This window comes from Neolamprologus multifasciatus, chromosome 19 (genome assembly GCF_963576455.1).
Source record: "Neolamprologus multifasciatus chromosome 19, fNeoMul1.2, whole genome shotgun sequence".
Classification (NCBI taxonomy): domain Eukaryota; kingdom Metazoa; phylum Chordata; class Actinopteri; order Cichliformes; family Cichlidae; genus Neolamprologus; species Neolamprologus multifasciatus.
The window spans coordinates 28,654,003-28,674,507 of record NC_140457.1 but is presented as its reverse complement, the minus strand read 5'-3'; the positions used below and the strand labels follow the sequence as shown (position 1 = coordinate 28,674,507).

At 38.4% G+C, this 20,505-nt stretch overlaps 1 protein-coding gene across 7 annotated transcripts in view; it reads left to right on the top strand.

Annotated features, from left to right (window-relative positions):
- nrxn3a (neurexin 3a) overlaps window positions 1–20,505 on the top strand; it is a 190,859-nt gene that overhangs the window by 165,780 nt on the left and 4,574 nt on the right. The window contains exons 21-25 of one of the 7 annotated variants that reach the window (XR_014871261.1): window positions 3,134–3,223; window positions 3,974–4,281; window positions 7,496–7,583; window positions 15,095–15,613; window positions 20,052–20,175. Coding sequence is in view for 4 of the 7 variants with exons in the window: in XM_085144004.1 (XP_085000130.1) it covers window positions 3,134–3,223; window positions 3,974–4,281; window positions 7,496–7,583; window positions 15,095–15,204 (596 nt within the window). In the remaining 3 variants the exon portion in view is untranslated. Of the gene's footprint in view, window positions 1–3,133; window positions 3,224–3,973; window positions 4,423–4,557; window positions 4,986–7,495; window positions 7,584–15,094; window positions 20,023–20,051; window positions 20,176–20,505 lie in introns of those variants that run through there. The other 6 variants (XR_014871262.1, XM_085144004.1, XM_085144006.1 and 3 more) reach the window with 6 other exon arrangements.

The following is a 20,505-nucleotide window of genomic DNA, read 5'->3' as shown; positions in this document are numbered from 1 at the left end:
GAGAAGGCCTGCTTTGCAGTCTCTGCTGTTTGTGATGATGCTCTTATCACAAAGGTGTTCTGTTGGGTTGATGATGATGAACTACACATTATGTTTGGATCGGCCCGTTTTTGTGGTTTATGCTGTTTTACTTTGTTGTTTTACATTAATGATGCCCAGAAGTGTTTTAAAAAATTTGAATTTTACTCGGGCTCATCCTCTTTGGTATTGGCTGCATTGATGTTACCTTATACGGTGAAGATATATCTAATCATTTTGATTGTCACTAAAATTTAATTTTAGCATGATTGAATGAAAGCACTGTTGATATCAGTTAAATAAGCTTGGTCTAGCCACAGAGAGTGCGTTTGATGTTTCATACAATTTAGGGGTTAAAATTGAGTCAAGTCGACCTGAGATGTTGAACATTTGTAACAGATGGGTGAAGGTGAAAAAATAGAAACAATATTATTAAAGATAAGTTTATTTTTTTCAGAAAGATCCAACTTCACAGTTGTAACATGGCACCCTTTTGTGCTTTGGGTGCTGGGTTACTTTTAGATAACAGGACTATTCATACCTGTACAAGAGGAAAACGTTTACAAATCCTAGTGAAAATGTACAGAAAGTGATGAAAAGATCGAAATGTTTTATTTTAAAAAGTCTTCTGGTATCACAGCAACAAATACATGTGGAGAAAGTTGGAATAAACACAAACATGCACATCAGCTACTGAAGTGGGAAGGCAGTTTGAGGATTTCTCTGTGTAAACATCATATGTGCTGTATATTTAATGAAGATTTGGGGCAAGCTAATATTGTCAGAGGAGAGCGTGATCATTTTAAGAGCTTTGAATGAGCTCTGCATAACCTAAGGGAACTCGTTTTCAATGATGACACACGGCTGTTGAGTGACGTAGAAATCAGTCCAACTAGTCTATGGTCCTTCAATAAATGTAGCCTTTTTAACCTTAGATCGAACACTTGACTGAGTCAAAGCCTGAAAATGTCAGTCAAGATAAACATAATCTGTTAGCAATCTGCCAGGTATGCCATCTGAACACTGACAGCCTCTTGATTGTTTAAATAGTAAATGGCCTGTATTTGTATAGTGCTTTACTCAGTCACTAAGGACCCCAAAGCGCTTTACACATCCAGTCATCCTACACGCACACATTCACACACTGGTGATGGCAGCTACATTGTAGCCACAGCTACCCTGGGGCGCACTGACAGAGGCGAGGCTGCCGCGAGGCTGCCGGACACTGGCGCCACCGGGCCCTCTGACCACCACCAGTAGGCATGGGGTTAGTATCTTGCCCAAGTATATTTGGCATGCAGCCAGGAGGCAGCCTGGGATTGAACCACCGACCTTCTGATTAGCGGCTGACCTGCTCTGCCACCTGAGCTACAGCCATGAGACACTGCTTGCTGTCACCTGCAAGAAGCAGTGGGAGAGAAAGGGCAGCAGCACTAAGTCTTGTTCACATTTCCACACAGCTTGTTGTAATCTTAAATGTGCCTGAATTTGCATGGATCTAAATAGTGTTGAGATAAAATCCCACTTTTACGTTGCAATGGCAAACCAGAGTACTGTATGTCTGAGTATCAGTCGTGACAGAGCAAACAGATACTGTACATGCTGTGTAACTATTCCATAACAGCTATCAGGTTCATCTCAACTTGCTTGCTTAACAACATTTTGACTTGCAAAGTAACCAGTTGTTCCCCATTTAGTCTTTTAATCTACAGATGACCATTTGTTGAATTTTAGTGATTGGTTGATTATTATCAATTTCTAATGTAATGTTTGGTCGTGTTACTTACTGTTGATGTTGTAAGTGAAAGAAAAGGAGTAAGGCAAGTTGCTGCCTGACTATTACATCCTTTGTAGGAAATTTTACCTGAGTTCTTCACGTCACAGGCTGTTAAAAGAAATCTAGCGAGTCTTGAAAGATCTTATTTTTTAACGTATGTGAAGATACATCCAGTAACAAAAAGTGGTAATGGATGAATTTCATTGCATGAAAAAGTTACCCCTAAGAAATTACCTACCAGGTAGGCAAACCTGACTGGTAGGAGGGATTGTTCAGTTTCATTAGAATATAATTTGGTATTCGGAACACAGGATTAGGTAAGTTTTTAAAGTGTTTGTGATGATTTCCATAGTAAGAAAACTAATCTTGCATTAAATGTGACATCAGTGCATATGTCACAACTCCAGTCCTCAAGAGCTATTGTCGGGCATAAACCGGTCCGTGGCGCAAAAAAGGTTGGAGACCGCTGGGTTAGAGGAGTCATAGGGCTCATCATCTTTGGCTCTTTGGCTGTTACCAAACATTTTGTATAGTATCCTGACTTTTTTCTTCTTCACATTGTGTAGAGCTGTGTCTCCAACTCCAGTCCCCAAGAGCTACTGTCCTGCAGCTTTTAGATGCATCCCTACTCCAACGCAACTGGATCAAATGGTTAGATGACCTCTTTAGCATCCCATCAAGCTTGGCAAAGGCCTGATAACAAGCCAATCATTTGATTCAGGTGTGTTGGAACAAGGATGCATCAAAAAGCTGCAGGACAGCAGTTCTCAAGGACTGGAGTTGGAGACACAGCTCTACACAATGTGAAGAAGAAAAAAGTCAGGACACTATACAAAATGTTTGGTAACAGCCAAAGAGCCAAAGATGATGAGCCCTATGACTCCTCTAACCCAGCGGTCTCCAACCTTTTTTGCGCCACGGACCGGTTTATGCCCGACAATATTTTCACGGCCTTTAAGGTGTCGCGGATAAATACAACAAACTAAAACTAGTACTGGTACCGAAAAAAAGAAGATTTATTCATGACACACGTGAAAAGACCCAGGAAAACCGAGTAAACGATAAAAACGATAACAAAATAACGCTGAAAACCGATAAAAACCCTGAAAACTATACATTTCACATCTGAGCCTCAACTCTCGCGGCCCGGTACCAAACGACTCACGGACCGTACCGGTCCGAGGCCCGGGGGTTGGGGACCGCTGATCTAACCAACAACCAAAATGAATGTTTCTGCTAAATTCAGATTTATCGTTTGTAAGCTAGAAATTGATTTTCCCTTCATGATGTGACTCCGGTCATCGATCTGTGTTTAATACATGTTTTTAAACTTTAAAGGGAACAGCGACATCGAACGCTATCAGATGGCCAATAAGAAAATTCCTTTTAAATTTGCCAGACCAGTAGAAGAATGGCTACAAGAGAAAGGTAATTTCAAATCAACCTGATGTGTATCTGATTGTGCTAAAGTTAACTGTAACCTCTAGAATAACATGAAAATCTCTGAACATGAATGTGAACCTACACACGGCTTAGAAATGAGAACTCACCAAAGAACCAGATAAGTGAATAAATTTGTACAAAAGCAAAAGCAAGCAAAGTTAGAGAAACAGAGCAGCAATAACTGTGAAGTTTGTGTTTTTAATTTAGCGAGTGTGTAACAAACTTCATCCACAGAGGAGATGTCATCTCCCTACTGTGTGAGAAATCTGTGTTTCAGTTTAGTATCATTCAGTTTTAATAGAGGAATACGTTATGTATTGTCCTTCACACTGTCAAGATAAATGAATTATTTTTGTCATTGTAAGGTGGAATCAACAGCTAAATATGTGTAGTGTCATTTCTGAGGTTGGCTACTGTGCGCACTGTTGCAGTTTGCTTAGTATTGGGTTGCTTGTTGCATTAGACTTAAAACGGACCAAAACTGGCACAACTATGCCGTTCACAGACTCACAGACTGTTGTTCATGCAGTTAATTTTAATTATGTAAATACTTTTCTTTCAGTTTTCACAGGTTTTGTTTGTATTGAGGTTCTACATTGGATTCTATAGTGTTTGTTTTTTCAATCTAACTTGCATGTAACATTTTAGTGGCACTGCACCTGGGTGTTTGCATTTTTGTTTTATTCAAAGGTCCTTTCTTTGTTGACAACATCTTACTCTGGATGTCTTCTCTAGGGCGGCAGTTAACAATTTTCAACACACAAGCAACAGTGGCAATTGGTGGTAGTGATCGTGGCCGGCCCTTTCAAGGTCAGCTCTCGGGCCTTTATTACAACGGCCTAAAGGTGTTGAACATGGCAGCTGAAGGCAACCCAAACATCAAGATCAATGGCAGTGTAAGGTTGGTAGGCGATGTACCTAGTGTGGCAGGTTCAGCCAGGAGCACAGCCATGTCTCCAGAGATGACAACGTCCTTCATTGAGACTACTACCATGATGTCCACTACAACCACACGGAAACACAGATCTTCCTCAACTGTACAGGTATGTGTGTTCTTATGACTATACATACAGGAAGCAAGAGTCATATTTGTTGTTCTTCAACCTTCATGATTTGATGCATTAACATTTGGTTGCACTTTCTATTACGGCTCGGTAACAAAGCGGAAACAAGAACGTAATAATGTGGTAATTTCTAAGTTTGTACCATGCAATTGCCAAAGTAATAACCACTCAGTATCCAAGTAATATTAGTCTGGTAGCAACAGTGTTCACACTGAGTAATATCACATGCAAATTTATGTAATTGGATGATAAGAGCCCAAAAACTGAAGGTAATAATGTGGAAATACAGCTCGGTAATAAAGTGGTAATAGTAAGGTATCAGGGAAGAAACAAGAATGCAATTATGTGGTTATTAACACTCAAATACCCACGGTCGTTTCTGTGTAATATGCACGAAACAGCTGCAAAGTGCAAATTACCTGTTTCCAATTAATTACATATGAATAACCCATTAAGGGTAACTTAAAGAAGTGTGATTATTACCTGAAAACATTGCTATTAGTTTCTGTGTAATAAGCAGGAAACAGCGCTGCAAAATGCATAACTGCCTGTTTCCATTTAATAATATATTAATAACCATGTAATAACCTTTTAAAGCAAACTTAAAGAATAGTAATAACTACCAGGAAACACCTGTGGAAGCTTTTGTGTAACAAGCAGGAATTTAATACCATGATCGTAAATTGAAACAAGCATCAGGAAATATGTAATGAACTGGAAACACTTGTGCAAAATGCAAATAATTCAGTTTAAAAGAATAACACATATGAATACATTAGACTCATATTGGAGTTTAGATAACGCTCTTTCACATGGATGACAACACATAATACGGTAAATCTATTTCAGGAAAGAAGGAAAGAAAGTGGAGCACATTTTTAAAATGTCCAGTATACAAAAATAAGATGCCATCCATCTTCCCCTGCTTGTACAATTCAGGGGAGGGGGGGGCACACCACCACCGTCCTGCACTGCCCTCCATAGATCTAGCTGGGGGTGGTAGTTGTCTGTCCATATTTACAATATTAATGATCAGCTTATTTCATGACAGCATCACTTTTATGCAACCTTAGTTTTTAGAACTACTCTAAGTATTATTAGCTAAGCTAACATTAGCTAAGCTAACATTAGCTAAGCTAACATTAGCTACTAGCTTGCTGTTAGCTACTCTGTTAGTGCTAAATATAACTTAAGGAATAAAAAGGTTTTTACTGACCTTGCAGTCCTGCAGCAGTTGCTGTAATATGGGTTTGACTCCAAATGTTTTGGTATAATCCGTTGGTTTATGCAAGCATGGATCTATGAGGCCAAAAATGATGCAAATGGTGGCTAAAGTTAGCAGTTAAAATAGGATGTAGGCAGCAGTCTGCCACCTACCGCCAGCCAACTCTTTGCAAGCTGCTTCTATTTATGCTTATTAAAAAACTCAAATGCTTATTGACTAGCGACTATAGCAGTGTAGTCGTGTCTAACTCCAATAATGACCATAATTTTTAAAAAGGTAGATTCAATATAACTATGAAATAGGCAGGTGAACACACTGTGGCAACCACTAAAAGGTGCAGCTGGAAGAAGAAAACTTGGAGTGCATAAGGAAAATATTAACTGAGGCCTCAGAGCAAAAAAGTCAGAAGCCCACCTCCCATAGATATCATACATACAACTGTTAATGTTTTTGAAACCAGAAGAGTCAGCGCCTACTGGTCATTAAAAAGAATGTAGGTTTATTGCATTTCCACTGGCTTTACTTTACAGACTCAAATCTATATTCATGCTTTATGTGCAGTTTATAGTCTGGATACAATTTCAAAGATTTTACACGTTATCTGAACCTAATACAAAGTAGTAGCAGCTGAAAGTCTCATGGCTGTGTTATAGTATCAGATGATCTCGCTCGTGTATCTGCTGTTCCCGTTTTAGGGAGAGACCGACTGGAGTATCCTGACAGATTTTAAAATATGAAATATTTTTAAAGGATTTTTCTTCTGATGAAAAAGAATTAATGATTTAATATGATTCAGCACTGATGATTTAGCACTATATAAATAAAAGTAAAAACTGCATTAATGCAGTGAGCTCATACAGCATATAGGTGTACTGTATGTGAGTCTATCTGTCAGTCAACCTATGTTAAAAGTATCTGTTTACCGTTACACAATATTAAAGACATGGACATTCACAGGTCGGCATGGTTTGGTAGATTCCAGAGTCTTTTGTGCCAAATTTAGGTGTAAAAGATTAAAAAGAAACTGGGGCGAGGATAACAGCCGAACTACTCTTTGCTTGTTGCTCTTACTGCCATGCTTGGGTTTGTGTCAGCTGATGCAGATGGAATAGCTGCTCTTTGATATTAAATGTAAAACCATCTGAATGTATTTAATGTTAGGAACCCTTAGATAATATTGGTAGAACTACTATTTTTCAAATGTTTATATGACTTGAGTTTTGTTTATTAGTAAAAAAAACAAAACAAAAAAACTTAACTCAAGGTTTTATTGCAGAGCCTTTCAGTTGAACTCAGATCATCTGTACATTACAACATCTCAGCATGATATCCTTTAGGGGTTTGTCTGAAATGAGGTAACAACCCGCTGCTTTCAGGTGCTGCAATGCAGTGCTTAACACAAGTTACATTACCTGGCAAGCAGGCAACAGAAGAAAGGTTCAAGTGTGGAACCACCAGCTGAGGCCATTCTGTGTATATGTGAGGTATATAACACCCAGAGCCTACGGAAAGTAAATAACATTTAGCAACTTTGCCTGACCTAATAGCAGAGGGCTTTGCACCCAGTGTAGACTCCTAACCCCAAAGCATTCAATAGACAGTCAAAAGTCATCAAAAGTCCAAATAGATTTGGGAGACAGTAGATGTTTGGAGAAGTATGAAAGAGGGTATTTGCGTCCGACACCAAAGACCATCTTTAATTAGAACGCCACCAACAAAGTAAATAACAGCTGAGCCATGGAAAAAACTATAACAAACTGAAAGCTCTGAAAAACGATGAACCTTGACTTAAGATCTTTTGGTCGTTATTGTGCTCCTGAGTTGTGACTGGCATTCACTTTCTAACTTGTCTTAAATATTCTTCTCCTCTCTTTATGCGCTACTTTGTGTCTTCTGGTGGCTCTTTGCTGTTTTGGTATATTTGCTATGGATATTGTGTCTCTGATGACCAACATTCTGGCCCTGAAGCACCAAGAGGACATTGGGTCATCTGCCGAGTGTTCGAGTGATGATGAAGATGAGGAGGAGTGTGAAACTAGCCGTACAGGTGGGCTAGGTTAGTTTGCATTTGCTTGCTTTCTATGTGCTGTCACTCATCTGCAATAGAGGATCGAGGTATCCTTAAAGCATCACGCCCCCATGGTCAGTCAAAGTGTATCTTAATAAATGGCCAAGGTGGTAACAGTAAGCTCAGCCCAATTCCTCAGCAACACTTAATGTAAGAAAACTGGGTATTCAAATGTATTTGTGCATCCAGAATCTTAATTTAGCACAGTAGTAATTTATCAAGGTCATGAGCTACACTTGCACATGGGGTTATACAAAGTAGTCAACATGGTCACCAATGTACATTCAATTGTTGTCTGCTAAGGGGAAAATGAGGGTTAGTCCATGTCATCACCAATACGCTGAGTTTGTATGATGGTGAACCATGTTCTCTGTACTGATGCTGAACTTACAACATCATGTTTGAGTCCATTGCTTCTGCCATTCATTGCTCTGTTGATTTAAGTTTCAAACAGTACATTTGAACAGTTTTTGGTTTTAAATTTTGTGTTCAGCTAAAGTGTTGTCTAGTTTACATCAATGTATTTTAATTTTTGTTTCTATTTGTGCTTTCCCAGATTTAGAGGCTTGCATTGGTACATGTGCTAGAGAACAGATATCATTGAATTTCTGTGTACAGGTTTTTCTTTTTTTGGGTTACACTTTTGCTTTTAGGTGTACTTGTTATTCTGTCTTTTTTGTACCTAAATATTTAAAATAAATGAATAAATACATAAAATGTTGCGATAACTTAACACTCAAATTGAAAGAGTTTGGGAATTTCCATATTTCAGTTTTTGTAGTGGACAGTTAACAGATATATTTTTGCTATAAGCATAGACACGTATTTCTTAGGTAGATAAAAAGTTGAAAGTTGTTAGTTTTAATATGATCACAGGAACATCCACCAGGTCACTCAGGAGTTGGGTAAGCTACATCTTAGCCACACACCAAAAAGTATTTTCAGAAATGGAAAAGACGTTGCTTTTCAAGTAAAGTGTTTCTGTGATAAGATTAATCGTAACACTAAACCTGACTCTACCTTTAACACCCAAACAGGTCATCTGGTGGATGTAAATAGGTGGAGGTTCTGTATCTTTACAGCACAATCGTTGATGCGAAGGTTGATTTTCACCCAAAGAGTAAACGTAATGCCACCAAAGTGGAGCTATGGGTGTGAACTGCACGTTAAAATATTCAAATTCCAAAACAGTCGAGATATCAAATCACAAATGTTGGAGGTGATAAAGAAACATTTACGCCATTTCTTAAGTTCCCTTAAGGGAAATGGATATAGTGTGATTCCTAATCCGGAAAGATAATGTTCATCACAACATATGCCCTTACTGAAGGTCATTCCCAAATTTTTTCAGAGTATGTGAAATATTGTTGTTAACTGGGTTTAAAGCGGTCAGGTCCAGGGTGAGATCCATGGGGATTTGTGAAGAAAGACAAAGACAGGGCCCCAGTCATCCAATCATATGTTTACACAGAAATTCACATCATTCTAACCCGGACATCACGTTGACGTTGACAGCTGCACGCTTTGATTTTACTTTTCTTTTGCTCCTTTTTCTGAGTCGATGCTTTTTTCTGGTTGTTTTGCATTTTTTAAAGTTTTGTTGCCAAGACTTCATTCCCGCCTTTTCGCCAGTTGTCTAAAAATGCATTTTTGTATTTTGGCCTCATCATGTGTGGCATGACGTTTTGGTGGGTGACAACTGTTTCCAGCTGTTAAAAAAAAAGAAAACACACACACATCACCTTATTATTTCAAAGCAGCTACAAAGGCAGAAAAAAGAAACTTTTCTTGCCATCAACGTTGTAACCCTGAACATACCGAGTCCCACATGAGACTGACGGCAGCACCAGTCTACTGTCCTGCTTTAACTTCCTTTCTAAAGCTGCTTTACATTTGAACATGTTTTGGTGCTGATGGCAAAAAAGGACTTTTTGCCACAAATTCTGCTTTCTTCATTTTCTTTTCTTAAGCGATCATTGTTATCATGGTATGATAAACTCTAAAAATCATTGACTTCAGGAAGATCGTTGCTTGCATGTGTTTTGACTGATACCATGCGCCTGCAATTACACAAACTTGGTTGTTTTGTTTGCATTTCTGTTTACGTTGGAAGCCATTTTTTGTGGTTGCATCATCATCAATGGTCATCTTTCTCACTCAACGCGGTTTCTTCTTTTCCTTTTCTTTTCTCCGTGTGGCTGTTGTCTGTCTGGTTTGTTTAGAGAATTTATCAAGTGATTCTGTTCTCTGTTGTAAATTTTCCGTTTTCCTTTTTTTCTTTCAGTTAATTTCATAAGATGGCAACTAAAAGGGCTTCTTAAATGGTTTCACTGCAAACTATTAAAAACCTTCAGTGTGCAAATAAGCAGGTTTTCCATGAAAAAGGCCGACAACCAGTAACAAATATTCTGCTAATTCTTCATTTAAATTCTGTAAGATGCTAGCATCGCTCACTGAGGAGACTGCGTTAGAGACAAACATAAACTTCAGACTCAACATGTCTAAGTAGATCAAATCTGAGAAGCATTTTCACAGTTAATTGTTGTTCTTATGAAAAATGCCAAAAATGTTGCAACAGTAATTGTTTTATCAAACAGGGTAGAGAAAAAATAACTTGGATCATATGATATGAGTTTGTGATTGCAGGGTTAGGCTCTTCTGTCAGAGGGTTCCGTTTTCTTCTCTAGTTTTTACTGAACTATTCAGAATAAAATCTCTTAGACTCTTAAGTATTATTTAATAATATTAAATAAAATGTTAAATAGTGTTTTTGTACATACAACACATTTAGGAAAGTTTGGCTCAAAAATAGGTTGAACTTTAATACCGTACATCCCAGCAAGTCTCAGGTTTTACCTTTGGAGACAGTATTTATCAATATAAGCATTTGCTTCTAATGTTTTGATTATCTGGGGGATCTTGGCTGCATCAAACTTGCTTTTGGATATTTAGGCTCCTTCTTCTCTTTTATTTGATTATCACAAAGGTTTGTCAGTTATTACCAGGATGAAGTCGTCTTTGGCCCATGAACAGACAAATATCTTTCCTTAGGGTAGTTGTTGCAGTATAATGTAGGATCTTCGGGAAATTCTCACGGTCTTCAGATAACTGCTATTCTAGTGACTTTACTTTCTTATCCTGTGGCTCCACATAGGTTTTAGCAACCTATGCAATGGATTTCCCCCATAATCCCAGAATGTTCCTTAGATGCTGAGAGGTTGTGTCCAGTTTGACCCAACTGAAAAGATCTGACCAGGTAGACTGTGATTGTGGGTTAAGGTGTGATTAAGGGTTTGGGGTAGCCCGAGTGATGACGTTGACCTTGCAGAGATATTGTCCACTAATTGCGGAGCCACAGGTTCAGTTTTTGCCCCTCAACATTCAGAAGTCAAGCAAGAAAGTTATTTTTGATGGCAGACAGGCAGTTTCATGCAAACTGTTTTGTTATGATTGACATTTATAAACAGTTATATATTATTTACATTTGACTATTTAGTGATTTGATTAGAAAAACTCAAACATGGTCAAAGGTTTGAGAACAAATAGAATTTCACTTCATTTTATTCAGTTTAACTAATAATATGTTATTACTATATAAATGTTTTAGCAAGTGAACCAGTGTGATAACAATGAAAGTAACAGATAAAAGCTAAGCCATAAATTTAATAATAATAATGATAATTTCCTTTTTTAAAGGGTTCATTTTAAAGTAAATTATTATATAAGGAAGGGGTTTAGAGACTATATGCTGGATGTGCACTCAAATACAAATCACACACAGAAAGGTGTTGACCATTTTCTGAAGCGTGACTCATGATAATATTTTTTTATTATTATTTTTGACTTCCTACCTCTGACATTGTTTATTTAGTTCAGGCTAATCAGAGATTTGCCATCTTATGGAATTCATGTCGAATTCAATTTTGACCTACATGGAAAAACATGTAGTTATAATATGACTCATATATCAGATGACACTGCAGGTTTAAAGCTGATATCCTTATTTTTGTATCATCAAATGATAATCATTTATATTTGAGAATTGTAGTATAACTTACAATTAGATATGTTTAAATGCTGCAATTATTCAATGACAACAGGATGTTTCTGAACGTAAAACGATATGTAGAAGAAGTGAAAGACATAAATGTCATCAGATGACATATTACACTATATCATTGTTTATTTTGTGCAAATTGAGCTAAAATGCAGAAGCAGCGTGTGAAACTGAAGTAGTCCTTCAACAGAAGATGGGAACAAAGGTCTCGAATCGGCCCAGCGTGACTCCACAACTCCTCACTGAAAGGCCAAGATCTTAAGAGATTTATAACAATAACAATAATAATGGATTGCATTTATAAAGCGCTTTTCGGGGCCCTCAAAGCGCTTTACAATTCCACTCTTCATTCACTCTCACATTCACACACTATTTATGTATAAACTAATGTTCAAAAATTCCTCCATCACAATATGAGAGACTGATAAAGCTGCACAGGAAGTTGTTACTGAAGGTGTACTTTGTTTCACACACTGCTTCTGCACTTTGCTTGGTTTTTGATAAATAATAGCACAGTGTAATATGTCACGTTTTGTTGTTCATCTGACTTTAAATAACTTTAGAATCTACTGAGGACCGTATGATGATATGTGGGGATCATTCAGAACAGACCTACGATATTAATGTCTTGATACATCAAACCTTAAAACTGAAACATATTGTACTTTGTTTCACTGTAATTATATTGATACAGGACAACAAACATTCTGACACTACAAAAACTATATCCCAATTAAAACAAGTGGTTTTTACATTCATTAAATAAATAAAGATTTAAACAGAGATTGCAGTCATTGAAATGTTACTATTCTCAGTAGTAACATTTACAGTTTTATGCTTTATTAAGGTTTAAAGTAACAGTTTCTAGGATTTTTGTTTCAAGTCTCTAGAAGTAACACAACTGTAACTAAACCTTAAGCTCACTGATGAAACGATTGCGTTTTATATTTGCGGCAGTACAATCTGTCTGTCAACAGCAACACAACTAGAAACAAGCAAATAAGTTACTGCTGACGCTAATGGAAGCCAAAGAGTTCCTACTGCTGCGTCTTCATCTTGAAAACATTAAAGCAGGGAAACATGAGCTGACTTTTCATAGAAAAGAGAACACAGTTGACCTCCCCTAAGAACGAGGTCTTGGCCACAGTGGGAAGGAGAATCTCCCTTTTAACAGGAAGAAACCTCCGGCAGAACCAGGCTCAGGGAGGGGCGGGGCCATCTGCCCCAACTGGGTGAGGGGAGGGAAAAAACACATCCTGTGGAAGAGAGCCAGAGATTAATAACAAATGAATAAAGTCTTGTATAAACCCACAGTGAATAAGAAAGAACGACTAACCCTAACAGTAAAGTGTCTCCTGAATCCAAACTGGAAGCTGGGGCCTGAAAACTGAAGCCTCTGCCTCCCATTCTACTTTTAAATACTCTGGAACAACAAGTCAACTTTCATTGTGCAGTTTAAACTCACAGTGAGTGCAGCAAAGTTATGCATAGTGTTTTGTTCATATATTGATTTACCATCCTCCTCAGGTCTGGGTCACAGAGGCACCCGTCTAATCAGAGATTCCCAGACCTTACATTCTTGGCCCAAGCCAGCTGTCAGACATAATCTCACCACCATATCGTCTCAATAGGAAATGAATGAAACAGCTCAACAAGGAGCAGGAAGCATGCTAGTCAGATGCCTGGACCATGTCAACTGGCACTTGCTTTAATGAAAAGGAGCTGTGTTTGCTTGAATGACCACACCTTTCAACATGCTTCTCGCGCCTCTATAAAAGGCCAGAAATCCTTTTCTGCCACATGTGCCCACAGTTACATGCTTTCAGTCACAGCTGGTGGACATAGGTGCGAGTGTAACATGAATCTGTTCTAAATCAAAAACCGTGCAAAAGCTTGGCCCTCATGAAGCTAACCAAGACATATTGAAGTCCTCCACTCGAGGCAGAATTCCTAAACTAGACTGAGGAATTCACCTGTTTTCTCACGAGAACGTTTGGAGTGCAGCATGGACCACAGTTGTCCAGATTGCTACTTTAAGATCCTTGTTTGATCTAATAAATATAGTTTTGGCTTGGCAGCAATTCATCCCAAACTCTGGAGAACACGTTTGCAGCATGCACAGTCTAATGGATATCAGCTTTATACTTGTCCTTTAAATTCTAATGAAATGCATTCCACATTTAATAAAACATTATTAATGTATGTTTTATGTTACTTGTTTCTGTTTCTCACACACTGCTGTTAGTTCAACGTGAGCTGTGTCCCAATTGCATACTATATATAACTATTTTCTTTGCTGATTGGAGGGGCGGGGCTATTGGGATTGTTTAAAGGGACAAACTCGTCATGTGCGTCCTGGATACATTGGATGTTGAATGAACAGACATCGGGGAACTTTCCAAAGTTGCAGCTTGGCTGTGTGCAACCTTGCAGCACACGTTTGTTTTCAGTGTTTAAACTTCACTGGTTATGAGATTGGGACACAGCGTCTGTCTCCTGTTCTTCTAACATCGGTCAGTCCTACCTGCGCCCAGTTTGCTGTGTCGTTTCTTTTCTACTTTCCCTAAATGCAACTTACTTTAAGCATGCATCAACATCCTGCAGTACAACTAAAACGAAACCAAAGGAGAGTTCTAATAACAACCCATTTTCAGCCAGTACCATCTCTCTCCGATGTACACCCAGACTGCACGGCCGGTTCATGTTTAAAAACTAACATTACGAATAGATTTGTCATCAAGAAACACACGAGAGAGGAGCCCGTCGTCCAGTCGAGCACCTTTCTCAGCAGTGTCTGTTTTCTATTGTGTGCATCTGGTTGTAGTGTGTGCAAAATTTTAAATGGCTTCGTTCTTCCATCTTAACATTTTTCATTTGATAGTTTTTAACTGGTCATATTTTTGGTAGTTTATCCAATTGGTTTTGAATATGTTTTTGGCTTTACAAGTCTGTTTCTATTCGTTTATGGTTTTTCTTTTTGAAATCAGATAATACATAAATTACTATTTTGTGAACAATTTCCATATAATTTAACTTTTTGGGCTTTGGAACTCCTTCACCGCGACTAGCTTGTGTGTTTTACTTTAAGCTCTCCTAAGTCACAACGAAAGCAACGTGCAAAAGATGCAAAAAAGTCCGACTTATTTGAACCTATTCAGAAACTCACAAATTAGTAGGTGAAGCAGTTCCACATCCACTTGTCACATTTCTTCCATTTTTCAGATTTTTTACAATCTTTTTTCACAAAAAAGAGGAAAAAAAAGAAAGAAAGAATATTTTGACTGTAATGAAACAAACAAACAAACAAACGAATGAATTGCATGGCTAAGAAGTTGCAGTTTAGGGTTTGTGAGACATGTCAGTGTTAGAGTTTTTCTGTTCTTTTCTGTAGATGGGCATGTATATTGCTCATTGTTTGTATATCCCCATCCCTTCCTTACAGCCCAAAGCTCTAATGCCGCCCGACCGCTTCGTACTGCCTTTACATGGACATGGCAACTGACTTACACTGTCACCCTCATCATCCTCATTTCCTATGTAATATGTTCGTAGGTCCCAATCCCTCTTCACCCTTCCCCTTGTCTTTAGAGATTTTACAATATAAAGTCATCCATCCATTCTAAAGAACATATGTCAAATTAAGCAAAAACTATAACATGAATAGATTTTAGGTGTCACTGAAGTCTCTTGCAATGAAAAAAAGATACACAGATTTTTTTGTACAAAACAACTTATTTACCAGGAAAAAACAAAAGATAAAAAACAGTATTATGGTGTTTATTTTTTGTTATGTGGTGTGGTTGTATGTGTTGTTGCCTCCCTGTACCGTCACGTTTTAAGATAGAACACAATCTACAATGGATAAAAATGACCTTTAACAGTGGCTATCCAACAGTCTTACCCAACTTTTCCTTTGTAAATTCTTTTCCTCATGCCTAACTCACGTGGGCAATTTGTTGATGTAAGTTGACGATATGCAGTCTGTACGTTTTCTCCTTGCACTGATTTTCAAAGATGCAGTTTGTAAAATGTGAGGCTTTTCCCGATGTTTCATTTTAGGTGTGTCAGACTACTGGCAAGGTGACATTTTACATTAATATACTCGGAATTAGCTGCTTTCTTCATCCGTATGAGTAGCTTCCTGGCTCTTTCAAATTCCCCACGTGTGGCATTGATAAAGCTTATCCTGTCTTTCTCAGTCATTTTAAAGAGTTTATTCGTTTCTTATTCTGCATTACAGTATCGATCAGCTGTTATGCTGGCTCTCAGAAACCTTTCGATATATATCCTTTAGGGATATAAGTAAATTAAACTATGACAATAGCCTTTTATATGTATCATACAGGAATAGTGTCTGTTTCAGAAAGCCATATTGGATTATTTTGATGCCCCGTAAAAGCTACTTATACTCTTTAACATGCAACACACACACACACACACTTAGTCTAACTGACATAACATGACGTGACATGAATGCTAGGGATGCAACGATACCAATTTTTTCAAACCGATACGATACCGATACTTGGATCTGAGTACTTGCTGATACAGAGTACAAAAACCGATACTTCTACCACACACACACACACACACACACACAAATGCAATGAATTGGAAGACAGGTTTTATTTTATTCTCTGCCGATAAAAAATAAAATCTTAATAAAAATGACCACAAAAAAATTTCAAGTGAAAAATAAGCACTTCTGTTAAATTATTGCAGAGTCTCCACATTGTAATTTAACAAAATATCACTGAACTATTGGCACTGTCTCGAGCTTTCAGAATAATAAATAAACACTTCTGTTTGGAATAAAATAAATACAAATTAGGTTTGAGAATAAAATAAACTTTTAAATTGTTGCAGAGTGTCCATATTGTAAACAAACAAACAAAATAACCAAAGTATTTGGCATTGACGAACTCCTCATCTGCTCGTGGATCATCAGTCCACTGTGCCGTTAAACCGAGGACTGACATCGCGCACACACTGCTTGTCTTTACCTCTTCAGAAAGTTTTGGCACCATTATCTCCCTGATGTGTGGGCGGCTGGGAATTTCATATCGCAGCTCGAGTATGCTGAGAAGAATCCTATGTTTTCCACGACCGGCATTGGCTGGTCATCCAGAGCGATAAAATGAGTCAGAGCCTCTGTTATTTAAACTGCCCGTGGATTTTCTCTTGACATTTTTCTTCGCTTTTCCAAAACCTGAGTTAAAGTTGGCTGTTCCACACTGCTGACATGTTTAGCCTAGCTACAGCAGCCTCCAGTTTCTCTTTTTATCTGGAGCTGCCAGTCTCACTCGTCTAACCCTGTGCCTGTTTAGCGCGGGATGTCCCCCTAGTGGCCAATCTAAAAAACTACAACAAAAATGACAAGCCACCCTCTGATTAATGAAATAAGTTGGTATCGGTTCATGGTATCGGTTAACTTTTACGAGTTAACCGATACCACATTTTACAGTATCAGTCCCGATACCCGATACCAGTATCGGTATCGGTGCATCCCTAATGAATGCCTTTCATTAACGGTTTAGGCTCACACCAGTTTGATGTTTCACGAAGTAAAACCTTTCAGATATCTTAAACAAAAAGTAACAAGCCTGTTTGGAAAATGTGGAAAGTGTTCAGAAGTAAAAGAGGAATAAATACTCAAGTACAGTAACAAAATGGTATACTTTATTACTTCTCACGTCTGGATAAAGTCAAAGCATTAGATTCACATTAGTGTAAATTTCCCTTTTGTGTTAAGATCCTCGCGGTTGTGGAATACTTTCATGCAGAATAAGCGTTAATAAATTTAAAATGACTTTTTAAAATGCAGCTATTGTACTACTACTCATCCAAACTGATTAGTGGTGAATATGTGTGTAATATATATACAGTAGTAACACTTTTTAGAAGCTAATGATCTTAAGGACAGGTTTTGGTTTTAAAATCTTGCAAACTGCATCTCTTAACCCTGGATATGTTTTATAGAAATGATCATCTTAAATTTTGTGCTCGTGGATGTTGTGTTTGTGATTATTTGTGAGTTTGGTACGTGCATCAACAACTGTATACAGGTGCTCTACTGCATGGAGACTTTTTATGTCAGTGTAACAGTCGCGTTTTCGATGTTTACTGCGACTGTTGCCAGCTTGAGATTACAGACTATGATAAGTACATCAAACTCTTTTATACAAAGTGTAAAATATTATCAGTCCTATTTTTGTACAAATTCAATTCTGCAAATGTTGGGATGCTGTAAAAATGTAACTACAAACAGGATGCAATGATTTGCAACAACAACAATGAAAAACAAACAAACAAACAGTTTAAACGGGCATTTTCCTTCGTTCAGCTGCTCTGTTTCTAATACTAACACCTCAGGTTAGTTTAAATACCTCAGGTCTGCTCACTGATCCTCGCCCTACTTTGTAGCCGAGCAAACTACAAAACAAGACTTCCTGTAATAAATAATAAACAAGCCTGGTTGATGCCGAACCTTGTAAACATGTTTACAGTGCGAGTGACCAACACTCATGCCCCCCTGCACATTCACAAATGCTGGCTTTTAGCTGTGCTTGATAACAAGCTAGATGGCCTCTCTCCCCAAAAAGAACCGTTAAGGACTCAGGCCAGAGCAGTTTTCTACTCTGCATTTATTTCAAATGAGTGTGGCCCCAAGACAGTCATTTACATACAGTCATATGTTACTTGATAACCTGATGAGGTGTTTTTATTTCGTTGTTTTTCAACAACTTTTCCAATCTTGAAGTGCATGAAATTCAAAGTGGATATTTTAATATACGATAAATAATTTGCAAATCATTGTACTGTGTTTTTATTTAGATTTTTCAGCCTTTCCCAATGTTTTCAGGAGGAAATATAGTGGCATCATCTGTTTTATCAAAATTATTTTTACTGCATGTGCGATAAAATGATTTTGGCTTGATATATCAGTTCACCTTACTTTCTTAAAGAAAAACTGTATCTTATAAAACGACTCAACTAAATATGATTTAAGTAATTTGCATTTAGCACAATTTAGCATGACAAAATGTAATGGATTACATCTGAGGACCGGGGAGTTTGTTAAATGTGGTTAGTAAGTAGGGATGGGTATCGTTTAGGTTTTATCTGATACCGGTGCCAAACTGGTACTTTTGAAACGGTGCCGGTGCTCGAACCGGTGCTTAAAGAATGGAGAACACAAAATTGGTCCAAAAACCTCTCATGTTCAGCTGTTTTTTTGTAAAAAGATAACAATGTTAGCCTTTTCTGCAGCTATGGGGCATATATGGTATCACTCTTGGCTGGAAGCAGCTTAAACAATGGAAAAAACACAAACTTTGTCCAAAAACCTCTCATGTTTAACTGTTTTCCACTTTTTCTTTGGTCATTTTAGCCTTTTTGTCCAGGGTGAAGGGAGTATCTGCCATCAAACAAGAAGACAGCTGCATGTAGCTATGATGATGTTTGCTAGTTCACCTTACATGCATTAATGTAATAACGTGGTTAGCCTACTCAACGTAAATTACACACGAACAACATTAAGCTACTCACGCAGAGAAGTAGCATCCCTGCCATCATCACCCGTCATCCCTGGCAGGGCTAGGGGCCAGGACTCTCCTCTTCGGGGTTTTGGGGGATGTTGCTAACTCAGGGTCGATAACAGGCACCACAACCGCACTCAAGCTATCAAATACGGCGCATTTCTCGGCTTTTAAAAAAATGCTATGCGTCGCCAGGTGTTTCATCAGATTTGAGGTGTTACCTCCTTTGACAGCATCATAGTATCAGCTTAAAGCACTTGTTGCAGCTGCTGAGTTTGTATCTTTTGCTGTGAAGTACAGCCAGACTTTGACCGCTTCACCTTGAGCATTTTTAATCTGTAGCTCTGCTCTAAAAGATCGTACGTACCTGGACCCGCCTACTATCCCCGGAAACGTAAAATGATTGGCTAGAATCTAAAGTGTATCACAGCTCAGGGAAAAAAAGCACCGAAATAAAGCATGCCATCATGTCACCGGATACCGGTACCCATCCCTATTAGTAAGTGGATCATTTCTCTCCATTGACATTAATCACCTTTGAGGACACATTATTAACGGTATCTTCTATGTATATACGTCAAACAGCACCTACCTGCTCTTGTTGCAGACATAACTTGTTCTTCAGTTTGTTAAACAAAGAGAATGAGAGATAAGTCATGCATTTTTACTTCCTTTGGAATTCAGAGCAGGATTCAAAGATAAATGTGCATCACTTTTGACTGATTTATTAGAAACCGATATGCCAAGTCACGATCATTGATTTGAGATGAGGTGTTGTGAGTCCAGGTGTGTCAAATGCATTGCACTGTCTTAATAAAACGTTGCCCTCTAACGTGTCTACATGTGTGTCTCTAACCCCAGGAGATGAGTTAGTCGTCAAAATACTTGAGGATCCATTAGTGCACCCCTCTGTAGCTCCTTGTACACCCTTCATTCCCACTCCCTCAACCCACCACCCACTCCTCACCATTTTGAGACCACCAAAGAGTCCCTGTCCAAGGCCACTGAGGCGGGGCTACCTTGCTTGTCGGACCGAGGCAGCGATGATTGTGATGATGATGGCTTGGTGATATCGGGGTATGGCTCTGGGAAAGCGTTCAAGTCTAAGCTGCCACCCTACTGATGATGAAGATTTTTACTCAACCTTCTTCTTGGTAACAGATAAGACCTTGTCCACGTCAGGCTTTCAAGGTGACTCCAAAGCAAATGCAACCAAGACTTTTATACGTAACAAACCTTCCATCTCCAGACGCAGTAGGACTACCACTATCGCCATAGCACGAACCGCCGACCAGAGCCGCACCACCACCACCTC